The sequence below is a fragment of the Bos indicus x Bos taurus genome, chromosome X, assembly GCF_003369695.1.
Source record: "Bos indicus x Bos taurus breed Angus x Brahman F1 hybrid chromosome X, Bos_hybrid_MaternalHap_v2.0, whole genome shotgun sequence".
Lineage (NCBI taxonomy): Eukaryota > Metazoa > Chordata > Mammalia > Artiodactyla > Bovidae > Bos > Bos indicus x Bos taurus.
The window spans coordinates 94,024,246-94,037,041 of NC_040105.1; the positions used below are offsets into that span (position 1 = coordinate 94,024,246).

General features: G+C 41.7%; 1 protein-coding gene across 1 annotated transcript in view; it reads right to left on the reverse strand.

The window, feature by feature from the left end:
* Positions 1-12,796, reverse strand: part of TRMT2B (tRNA methyltransferase 2 homolog B) — a 53,000-nt gene that overhangs the window by 36,341 nt on the left and 3,863 nt on the right. The window contains 5 exon segments of the mRNA XM_027535431.1: positions 2,404-2,477; positions 5,761-5,860; positions 7,208-7,342; positions 8,653-8,707; positions 9,395-9,630. Coding sequence (XP_027391232.1) covers positions 2,404-2,477; positions 5,761-5,860; positions 7,208-7,342; positions 8,653-8,707; positions 9,395-9,630 — 600 coding nt within the window.

Sequence of the window (12,796 nt, forward strand, 5' to 3'; positions counted from 1 at the left end):
CCAGCCATAAAAAAGACAGAGAAGTCAAAGATGATGTACGTTTCTAGTACATGTTGCTACCATTTACTAAGGTGAGGAAAAAAAGGGCACACTTGGAAAGAGAAGAGGATATATTTAGTTTAGGGCAATGGTTCTCAACCAGAAGTGATTGTACTGCACAAAATATATCTGGAAACATTTTTGGTTGTCACAACGGATTGATGGTCCCTAAGGGCAGAGGCCAGGGATGCTGGTAAACATCTTACAGCACACCTAACAGCCCCAAACAATAAGTAATTATTCAATTCAAAATGTAAATAGTGTAGAGGTTGAGAAATCTTAATGTGGGCCAATGCTGACTTGAAGAGCTCCGCAGGACAATGCTCAAGACGGAGCTGGAATGAAAATGTAAGTTTAGGAGTTGTCAATTTATAGGTGGTCATTCCAATCATCCATCCATCTAGTTAAAGCTATGGTTTTTCCAGTAGTCATGTATGGATGTGAGAGTTGGACTATAAAGAAAGCTAAGCACTGAAGAATTGATGCTTTTGAACTGTGGTGTTAGAGAAGACTCTTGAGAGTCCCTTGGACTGCAAGGAGATCCAACCAGTCCATCCTAAAGGAAATCAGTCCTGAATGTTCATTGGAAGGACTGATGCTGAAGCTGAAACTCCAGTACTTTGGCCACCTGATGTGAAGAACTGACTCATTTGAAAAGACCTCGATGCAGGGAAAGATTGAAGGCAGGAGGAGAAGGGAATGAGAGAGGATGAGATGGCTGGATGGCATCACTGACTCAATGGACATAAGTTTGAGTAAAATCTGGGAGTTGGTGATGGACAGGGAAGCCTGGTGTGCTGCAGTCCATGGAGTCGCAAAGAGTTGGACACGACAGAGTGACTGAACTGACTGACTGATTCCAATCATCAGCTATAGGGGTGTTCAGTCTCCCATGAATATATTCAAAAACAAGGCCAAGGGCAGAGTCCTGGAGGATACTAACACTTACCATGGGACAGAAAATGAGAAAAAGATCCCATAAGAAAGACTAAGAGATTTTGGCCAGAGAAACAGGAGGAAACCCATCAGAGAATGGTATCATAGAAACCAAACAAAAACAGTGTTCCCAAGGAGGAAAATAAGAATAAGAAGTGGTGCCAAAGGCAGAGAAAAGTTGAATAAGTTAGGGGCAGAAAGTTTCCATTAAATTTGGCAAAACAGAGGTCATTGGTAACTTTGGAAAGATTGATTTCTAGGGATTATTGGGGGCAGAAGCAAGAACCATCAGATTTTTTTTAAAAAGATGAAAAATACTGAACATGCTTATGAACTGAAAGAAAAGAGCTTACATAGGTGGGGAAAAAGAGGTAAAGATATAGGAGAAAGAGGGAATGTAATGAAGGAGCAAGGATCCTGGGGAGAGAGATGAGTCCAAGATGGTGTTTCAAGAAGAACAACCTTGGACAGGGAGAACTGAGAGCATTTCACTGAGATAGGAGGAAAAAGCGGGGTAAGGTTTCAGCAAAATTGGTAGATGGTAGGGGAAGTAGCTAAGAGAGTTCTCATCTGGTGGTCTTAATTTTCCAGTGAAGAACCAGGCACAGCCATCTGTCAAAAGCAAGGGTAAACGTGATGGGATAGGAAATTCAAGGAGAGGTAAGAATTTAGAATAGTCACTGAATACAATGGGAGAAGACGCTGATAAGGGTCATGTAGGAAGATTTCTGGAAAATGATCCTATGATGAGAGCTATGTCCTGGCCAGGAAATCTTTGAGGCCAAGATGTGTCCTATCAGAAGGAACCACCAAGTCTCATAAAGCTGATGGATACTAGTAAGTATAAATAGGGAACAAGTATCTCAGTTGGGAGTCTTGTTTAGTCCTCATAAGTAAGGCTTTTCCCTTTTTAAGTTCCAGGAAGGCAGGTACCATGTTTGAGTCACCCCTGGATCCCCAGCACGTACCACAGTGCCTGACCCATAGTAGGTACTCAGTAAATAATGGGTACATGAAACAGAAGGATGTAAAAATGTCATGATGTAGATGTCTTATGCCCACTCCCACATTTCTCATCATATTTTTCAACCTTGTTCTGCTGAAAACACTAGCCTTCCCACTATTTCAGACACACGCTACTTGCTATCCTGTCCTCATCAGTACCTCTCTGTTCTAAATTTTCCCCCTATTAAATTGTTTGGACATTTGACATTTGCAATAATGGATGCAGTTCTCTCTCCTCCTCTCCATCCTCTCTGAAATGAAACACTAGCAATGTTCTCTCTGACGTTAAGAGGTACACTTTCAGAACAGAACCCCTCCTCCCCTGCAGCACTAGATGTGGCTCTATTATTAAAATGTCAGGGTTGCTGTAGTTAGACTGCAATGCCCGGGGTCATCTTCAACCAGCCTTTCTTTGTTCCTTATTACCTGTGCCACTTGATTGTGTTTCTCGGGGATGTTTTTCCGATGGTTAGACCGTACACAGACTACATCCCTGTCTATGGAAAGAAAAAGAATTTGATTTACACAGTTTCTTCCTAAAAGATAATTTAGAAGAAAATGTCTGGCAACTCAAATCCTCTCCTCCACAGAGGCATATGCAGATGTGAAGAAGCAAAGTACCTAATTCATGCTCAAGGCCATTTTTCAGAGGAAAAACCTGCTTCCTGGTCTAGCCATTAAAACACCTATTCTTAACAGAGCTAGTTCTCAATATTTTCTCTCCTGCCACAAATGCATGATATGACAAGGTATGCTTTCTGTTCAGATTTTAAGAGGGAAATAAAATGTAATGGGTTTTGCTTTTCTGTTAGTGAATAACAGAACACTGACGTCATATACTCATTTAATTCAGTACATGGGGAAAAAAAGAAACCCAAGTGCCTGCCCTAATGAACTGTAGTCTAAGGCATATGGATATTAAACAGTGTGACTAATATAAAAACATGGTTTTTCAAGTGAATTTATTGAAAATGGGCAAATGGAAAGTTCAGGAATGGAATCTGGGAATGGATACTAGAATTAAGTCTCAGAAATATGACACTGTGATTTCCCTCACAGAACTCACCTTCCCTATCAATTCTTTTAAGGTAGATTTATCACAGAAAGCTCTGATTTTCAGGGATTTAGGGATGTGAAATAGAAAGGGCATCTGTCTAATAAGCAGGAGACCGCTGTTAGTACAGAAAGCAACATAAAATGAAGACAATAATGACGACAATGATGACAACAGTGATGATAATGAGAGAGCAACAGTACCAGCATTAACACTGATGAAATGCTTACTAGGTCTCAGGCATATGGTTTTTAGAGGAAGAAAGCTGGGGGTGGAGGTTGATTGCTAGCACTATAATAGAATGATTACCCACCAAAAAGTATCCCCAATTAACCTTGGTTTTTTATGTCTTTTTTAACTGAAGTATAGTTGATTTACAATTTTGTGTTATTTTCACATGTACAGCACATGTATACACATATACACACATACATATATATGTTCTTTTTCAGATTCTTTTCCTTTACAGGTTATTACAGAATATTCAGTAGAGTTTAATATATAGCACAAGGACCTGTGCTACACATTAGGTCCTTGTTAGTTATCTGTTTTATATATAGTAGTGTGTCTATGTTAATCCCAAACTCCTAATTTATCCTTTCCCCTCACTTTCCCCTTTGGTAATAACAAATTTGTTTTGTGTTTGTGGGTCTATTTCCGATTTGCAAATAAGTTCATTTGTATTATTTTTTTTAGATTCCACATATAAGCAATATAATATATTTTTCTTTATCTGTCTAGCTTATGCCACTTAGGAAGCATCACTACGAACAAAGCTAGTGGAGGTGATGGGATTCCAGTTGAGCTCTTTCAAATCCTGAAAGATGATGCTGTGAAAGTGCAGCACTCAATATGCCAACAAATTTGGAAAACTCAGCAGTGGGCACAGGACTGGAAAAGGTCACGTTTCATTCCAATCCCAAAGAAAGCCAATGCCAAAGAATGCTCAAACTACCACACAATTGCACTCATCTCACACACTAGTAAAGTAATGCTTAAAATTCTCCAAACCAGGCTTCAGCAATACATGAACCATGAACTTCCAGATGTTCAAGCTGGTTTTAGAAAAGGCAGAGGAACCAGAGATCAAATTGCCAACATCCGCTGGATCATCAAAAAAGCAAGAGAGTTCCAGAAAAACATCTATTTCTGCTTTATTGACTATGCCAAAGCCTTTGACTGTGTGAATCACAATTAACTGTGGAAAATTCTGAAGGAGATGGGAATACCAGACCACCTGACCTGCCTCTTGAGAAACCTGTATGCAGGTTAGGAAGCAACAGTTAGAACTGGACATGGAACAACAGACTGGTTCCAAATAAGAAAAGGAGTACGTCAAGGCCGTATATTGTCACCCTGCTTATTTAACTTATATGCAGAGTACATCATGAGAAACGCTGGACTGGAAGAAGCGCAAGGTGGAATCAAGATTGCCGGGAGAAATATCAATAACCTCAGATATGCAGATGACACCACCCTGATGGCAGAAAGTAAAGAACTAAAGAGCCTCTTGATGGAAGTGAAAGATCAGAATGAAAAAGTTGGCTTAAAGCTCAACATTCAGAAAACTAAGATCATGGCATCTGGTCCCATCACTTCATGGCAAATAGATGGGGGAACAATGGAAACAATAGCTGACTTTATTTTTCTGGGCTCCAAAATCACTGCAGATGGTGACTTCAGCCATGAAATTAAAAGACACTTGCTCCTTGCAAGGAAAGTTATGACCATCCTAGACAGCATATTGAAAAGCAGAGACATTATTTTGGCAACAAAGGTCCATCTAGTCAAGGCTATGGTTTTTCCTGTGGTCATGTATGGATGTGAGAGTTGGATTATAAAGAAAGCTGAGTGCCAAAGAATTGATGCTTTTGAACTGTGGTGTTGGAGAAGACTCTTGAGAGTCCCTTGGACTGCAAGGAGATCCAACCAGTCCATCCTAAAGGAGATCAGTCCTGGGTGTTCACTGGAAGGACTGATGTTGAAGCTGAAACTTCAATATTTTGGCCACCTGATGCGAAGAGCTGACTCATTTGAAAAGACCTCGATGCTGGGAAAGATTGAAGGCAGAAGGAGAAGGGGACGACAGAGGATGAGATGGTTGGATGGCATCACCGACTCAATAGACATGGGTTTGGGTAGACTCCGGAAGTTCGTGATGGACAGGGAGGCCTGGCATGATGCAGTTCATGAGATCACAAAGAATCAGACTCGACTAAGCGACTGATCTGAACTGAACTATATCACTTAATACGATAATCTCTAGGTCCATCCACGTTGCTGCAAATGGCATAATTTCATTATTTTTGTGGCTGAGTAAGATTCCATTGTGTATCTATACACACCACATCTCCAATTAACCTTGTGATCATGCTCTAAATCAAAGGCTTCCAATTCAACCTTCTCCTTTGGGCTTCCCTGGTGGCTCAGATGGTAAAGAATCTGCCTGCAATGCAGGAGACCCAGGTTCAATCCCTGGGTTGGGAAGATCCCTAGAGAAGGGAATGGCAATCCACTCCAGTATTCTTGCCTGGAGAATTCCATGGACAGAGGAGCCTGGTGGGGCTACAGTCCATGGGGCATCAAAGGCTTCAAATTCAACCATCTCCTTTAAATCCACCATATTTCCCACTCCTCTCCACTCCCACAGACACTGTTCTCTGCAATCTCCCCTTTCCTTTCAGTGTTTGGTTTGTTATTTCTACTAGGCACATGCTTCAGCTGACCTCTCCAAGTTCCCAGGTAGTACCCCACAGTCTTTGGATTGCCACCTGGACCTCGGTTCACAGAGAAGGTGGACTTATTTCAGTAGCCATCAATGACAGGCTGGAGAAGGCAGAAGGACAGGATAGGGACAACAGGTAAATTAAAACCAAGCAGGACAAAATACAAAGAATGAAAGAGTGTTCTCTGGATGAGAAAAAAATAAAAGATGCTTGATTAGGAGATACGACTACATGAAAGTCCATGGCTGAGAAGATAAAAGCACTCCATAGACACTGTATAGAAGAAAAAGAGATCCAATCTTTCCATAAAGCAGGAGCTGAAAACCTTTTTCAATAAAGGAAGTGTGCATGTGTGCTTAGTTTTGTCTAACTTTCTGTGACCCCCTGGCCATAGCCCTCCAGGCTCCTCTGCCCATGGAATTTTTCAGGCAAGAATACTGGAGTGGTTTGCCATTCCCTTCTCCAGGGGATCTTCCCAACCCAGGGATCAAACCCATGTCTCTGGCGTCTCCTGCATTGGAAGGCAGATTCTTTACCACTGAGCCATCTGGGAAGCCCAATAAAGGGCCAAATAGTAAATAATTTTAGGCTTTTCAGGCTGTGTGGTCCCTATCCCAACTATTTGACTCTGCCATGGCAGTGCAAAAGTAGCCACAGATAATCTATAAACAAGTGAGCTCAGCTGTGTTCCAATAAAACTTTATTTACAAAGTCAAGCAGCAGAGCAGATGTGGCTTTTGGGCCATAGTTTGTCAACCTCTGCCACAAAGTAAATTCTGCCTCTCTGCAGCCTCATTATAAGTTTTCCAAAGTCTGAGATCTTTCTAAGGAGGTAGCAGTGTGTAATTGTTGAAAAAGTGGCTTTGCATCAGATTGACCTAAGTATAAACCTTAGATCTGGCACTTTCTAGATGTGTGTCCTTCAGCAAATTATTTAATCTCTTGGGTTTCCCTGGTGCTGCAGTGGTTAAGAATCTACCTGCCAATGCAGGGAACATGGGTTTGATCCCTGGTCCAGGAAGATTCCACATGGCATGGAGCAACTAAGCCCATGCACCACAACTACTGAAGCCTGCATGCCCTAGTGCCCATGCTCTGCCAACAAGAGAAGCCACCACAATGAGAAACCCACACAACACAACTAAAGAATAGTCCCCTGCTTGTTGCAACCAGAGAAAGCCTGTGTGCAGCAACAAAAACCCAGTGCAGCCAAAAAGTAAAAATTTTAAATAGACAAAAATAATAAAATCACTGAGCCTCAAGTATTCATCTGTAAAATGATAGTGTCTACCCTCAGTGTGACTGGAAACAGTAAAACAAGACAATGATGCATGTTACTCACTTAGCATAGAGCCTGGTCCCCAGCAAGTGCCCAGTTAAGTACTGGCTGATATTATTAGCTATTAAGGAGACTTAGTAGATAAAGGATAGGGAAGTACGGACTTACAGAAGGTATAATAGGATGGAGAAAACAGCAGAGCCCCTTGGATCTGGGTCCAGTTGTTGTCATATTGACTCCATTTAGCCCTTGGAGGTAAAATTCTAGTCTCTCTAAAATTTTCTTCTGAGCTTCAAATTTCACCTGCAAAAGAACATAAGCAATGAAACAACTTCAGCAGTATCAACTCAAAGAACAGAAAACAAACAGGATGAGAGAAAGTAGTCCCATGAGTCCTTGGGTCATGGTCTCAGCAGATAAGGAACTCAGAATGATGGGACAGCCACAGATCTAACATGGTATTGGGAGAAGTTTAAGTGAGCTCTTGTGTAAACTCATCGTTCTATCTGACCTTTCAGACTGAACATTTCAGCTATATGTTAGTGCTGTCCAGTAGACCTGCTGTGATAATGGAAATGTTCTCTATTGGTGTTATGTTCTCTATAATATGGCAGCCTACACTAGCTACAGGTGGCTACTGAGCCCTTGAAAAGTGACTTATGCAACTGAGGAACTGAATTTTTCATCTTATTTCATTTTAATAGCAGTTGGCTCTGCTATCATGTATGACAAGCATTCTTACTCCATACTATGCACAATACTCCAAACAAATCACAGGGCTCATGGGAAAATGGGGTTGCACACTCACATTCCAAATCTTTATTAGTTACACTCACAGGAAATGTAGGAAACTAATAAAAACAACACAGTTTTCTGCATGTTAAATGGTTAAGCAATGCATAAATGGGATGGCACATTACCACAAAGACCTGAAACTTGCTTGTGGAAGTGGCTGTCCACTTGTGAGACATGAGATGGTGAAAAGAGGGTTATGTGGGCGGAACAGAAAGTTCTCACAGCAGATGTGAATGGGTGTGGCTCATAACCTCTCAGTGAACTGAGGAAGCCAGGAGATGTATGATATGTGTACACGTGTTCATTTTATGAATTCATACCCAGCTCAGTTCAGCTAGGTATGGATACCCTTTTATCTTGCATTTCTTATGGATGAAGTCATTCCTAAGCAAACATGAAATCTGCATTATGTTCAAATTGTTCCCTAAGACCTCAATCTGTTGGAACAAATTTTCATTTTCAAAACAAGCATTAGAGCAGAATTGACTGTATTTAAATTTAAATAGCCACATGTAGCTAGTGGCTACTGTGTTGGAAAGTACAGCTATATATGAAGCAAGAATAGTTGCTACACACATACACAGAGCTATAAGTACCACACACAAAAAAAAAATCAAGGAAGAAAGGAAACAGGCATTTGGATATAAGGCTCTAGTGTTTGGAAGACGTAACTGGCCTAAAGTGAAAATTTCAGATTCATTAGCATATTGCTTTTTTAAGGACCTGTTGGGGCATCTGGGTAGAGCTGTCCAGCCAAGCTTCCTACAAGTCTAGTACCTGATGGAATGGAGTAGTGAAGACTTGCGCTGGGTCCCTACCTTGAGCTGTTCTTCATAGCTCAGCCTCCAGAGTGGCATCACAACATCAGCCAGCCTTGAATAAAATAAACCAGGTACCTAATTCATTATCTAAATATGTACTGAGCCTCTTACTCCACAAAAGTACCTCCTGCCGCCATTTGCTCCGGCATTTTACTTGTCATTCAGAAGACCTAACTCTCAGGCCCCCGGGGAGATAAGAGTCTGGGAGGAGAGCCCATTTTGGTGCTATCTGCTTAACAAAGCTGAACAGATGGGCAAACCTAATATAAGAAAAATCCAGATTTATCAGGAGGTAATTAATCATATTACAAAAAGGCTTCACTGTTGGGTTCCTTTAAATAGCTCACCTCCCTAACGCTTTTAAAATATAATTTGATTTAGAAAATACAGTTGTTGCATAAAATGAGGTATATTTGTATTTGCATGACTGCAGTGGGACTATTCATTTCTAATCCATCTCATCTCCAAGTCCCTTGTTTTCAGCAGACCTATCCTGGACCTTTTTAGACAGAGGATTGCAGTTTAATATCCCCTTTCTGCCAAAAACACACGTAAAGGCAAGAAGAGTATTTTCTGCAATCCCAAAGCATTTCTGCCAGTATTCCTTAGATGTTTTCAGTTTGTCCTGGGTATCCTACCTGAGGTGCCCTCTGAATCCTTGCAACACCACATTGCACATCAAGCCTACAGAATTTCAACAGGCCCAGAGATTCAGACTTGTTAAGGGGAAGGGCCTTACCTTTCCTGCCAGGAATCATCTAGTGGCCCAAGATGTCTTGGTTTCTTCTGACTTTCCTGTCCTCTTTGATGCTTCTTGGCTATCACCTGGGTGAAGTTTTCCTTCCATGCTGATCCCAGAAAGAGCTGTGACCAACCTGGAGGTTTTCTGGCATACCAGGGGAACAGCCCCAGTTTAGAGAAGAGACCCATTCTGGAGAGGAAGCATCTTAGGCTGTGCACTGGGACTCTTAATACCTGACAACCACAGAAACACTGAAATTCACCAGCAGGAAAGGTGGACAAACAGAAGTTGGGAAACAGAGGCACAACGTCAAAAGTCCTTCATTCATTTAGAAACTTTACCCAGCACCTAGCACAGTGCCTGGCACAGAGTCACTGCTTGGCTGAACTCAATTACTGCACTCCAGGCACTGGCTATGGCTCCCAATATAAAAAGATGAGGAAAAAATATTATCTGTCCTCCAGAAAAGGGTTCAACTCTCTGGATACACTTTTGTGGCCAGTCCCTCTCCATTCTACCCTCCTACTAAACAACCCATCAATCAACTAATATTTAGTAAGTAGTGACTATGTGCCAGGCACTGTGCCACACTAGATACCAGAGGGGTTACAAAGGTCATAATCTATTGAGTAATTTAGGAGATCAAGCATGGACACAGGAAAAGATGAAATAACACCCTATGCCTGGTTCCTGATGAGTGCTCAGGAAAGGTTTCTCACAGTAAGCAGACCATGCACTAGGTCTTAAAAGATGGCAGGGAGGTCAATCAGGTATTTGGAGGACAGTGGCTCGATCAGTCTGGCTAAAATGGTAGTTCATTTTAGGGAACAGAGGAAATCAGGTTGAAAAGTTCCACCAAAGGGTTATCTGGAAGATAAGTGAAAGTGAAGTCGCTCAGTCGTGTCTGTCTGACTCTTTGCGACCCCATGGACTGCAGCCTACCAGGCTCCTCCGTCCATGGGATTCTCCAGGCAAGAATACTGGAGTGGGTTGCCATTGCCTTCTCCAGGGGATCTTCCCAACCCAGGGATCGAACCCAGGTCTCCCACATTGCAGGCAGATGCTTTAACCTCTGAGCCACCAGGGAAGCCCTGGAAGAACTTTAATGCCTGAGTAAAATGTGGACTTTATTGTGAAGCCGACTGTGAGCTGATGGAGCCTTTACATAGAAAAATTAAGATGAAACTCGGAGGTTAATAAAAAGCAAAGTCGTGTTTGAGGCACGTGTTTGAAATGACAGGGAAACATCCAAGCGGAAACATCTAACAAGTAAGTAGAGAAGCAGTACAATTCAGGAGAGAAGTCAGGGTGAGAGATTTGGCCAAGTGTCTACAAGATTAAAAAAGAGCTTTTAGCAAAGAGAAGAGCAAAATGACAAAACCTGGGAGAAAGGCAATATTTGGAAAGCAAGATGAGATGCTGTTGACCCAGTTGAATCAGGGGATTACAGAGCTTGGTGGCCAAAGGAGATGACTTTTGGCAAGAGCACTGACCCATTCAGTAAGTCTGAGTCCAAAGAAAAATAGGAAATAAGGCAATGGGAAATGGTAGGCAGTAGGGAAAAAAGAAAGTTTGAGACCTTAGGCATGCAGACCCTAGAGTCAGGAAGACCTGGGCAATTCCCTGGCTCCACCACCTACTAGCTAGGTGGCCTTTGGCAGGTTAATCATTCTTTCTGATCCTCCTCTTTTTCATCTGCAAAATGCAAATAATAACAGCATCTACCTTATAGAGTAGCTGCAAAGGTTAATAAAGGATAATTAATAAAAAGCATTTAACAGAACGTTAAATAGAGATGATGTTTGTAAAGCTCAGAACACAGTGTCCAGTGCCTGGGAGAAACTCAGTACATGTTAATTACAACTGTCATAAGGTTTAAACACAGTATTGGACTGAGTGGGGGTGGCAATATTAACAGAAGGGAGCAGAGGGGGAAAGAATAGTGGGAGTAACTATGAATCAAAAACTGGAAGAGTTAGAACAGGTGAACGACCTCACTTTGGAAAGAGGAAGTAATCCCTTTTCCCCAACACAAGACTGTTTTGTTGCCTATTTACCTAATGGTGCATGATCATTGATGTGTAACTTTTTTAAACACCCAGGACACGTGAATGGACTCAGACACCTCACTGATCTGTCATGAAATAACTTTTTTGCCCTTGCCCTCTACCTTGGATTTCATGTTAAGTCATACTTTAATTCAGAATGAAATATATTTAAAGTTTAATTATGGAATTGGTTTATTAACAAAGATTCTTCCATGGCTCTCTGTATTACCACAAAATTAGTATGCATGATCACTAGGTAATTTAAAGGATGCTGACAGGCATGCTGTAATATTTAGCCATATAACATTTTGTATGTTTACAAAGTACTAAAGAAGGTAACTGTCAGAACATGGAAGCATTCGGGGGGGGGCGGGGGAGTTAAATTTCTAACAGGATGAATGTAAGTTGGCCCAGAGTTCAGGTGTTAATATCAGTTCAGTTCAGTCCCTCAGTTGTGTCTGACTCTTTGTGACCCCATGGACTGCAGCACGCCAGGCCTCCCTGTCAATCACCAACTCCCTGAGTTTACTCAAACTCATGCCCTTTGAGTTGGTGATGCCATCCAACCATCTCATCCTCTGTCGTCCCCTTCTCCTCCTGCCCTCAATCTTTCCCAACATCAGGGTCTTTTCGAATGAGTCATTTCTTCACATCAGGTGGCCAAAGTATTGGAGTTTCAGCTTTAGCATCAGTCCTTCCAATGAACATTCAGGACTGATTTCCTTTAGGATGGACTGGTTGGATCTCCTTGCAGTCCAAGGGACTCTTCAAGAGTCTTCTCTAACACCACAGTTTAAAAGCATCAATTCTTCGGTGCTCAGCTTTCTTTATAGTCCAATTTTCACATCCACACATGACCACTGGGAAAACCATAGCTTTGGAACGGACCTTTGTTAGCAAAGTAATGTCTCTGCATTTTAATATGCTCTCTAGTTTGCTCCTAACTTTGCTTCCAAGGAGCAAGCATCTTTTAATTTCATGGCTGCAGCCACCATCTGGAGTAATTTTGGAGTCCCAAAAAATAAAGTCTGTCACTGTTTCCATTCTTTCCCCATGTATTTGCCATGAAGTGATGGGACCAGATGCCATGATCTTAGTTTCTGAATGTTGAGTTTTAAGCCAGCTTTTTCACTCTCCTCTTTCACTTCCATCAAGAGGCTCTTTAGTTCTTCTTCATTTTCTGCCATAAGGTTGGTGTCATTTGCATATGAGGTTGTTGACATTTCTCCCAGCAATATTGATTCCAGCTTGTGCTTCCTCCAGCCCAGCGTTTCTCATGATGTATTCTGTATAGAAGTTAAATAAGCAGGGTGACAATATATAGCCTTGACATACTCCTTTCCCTACTTGG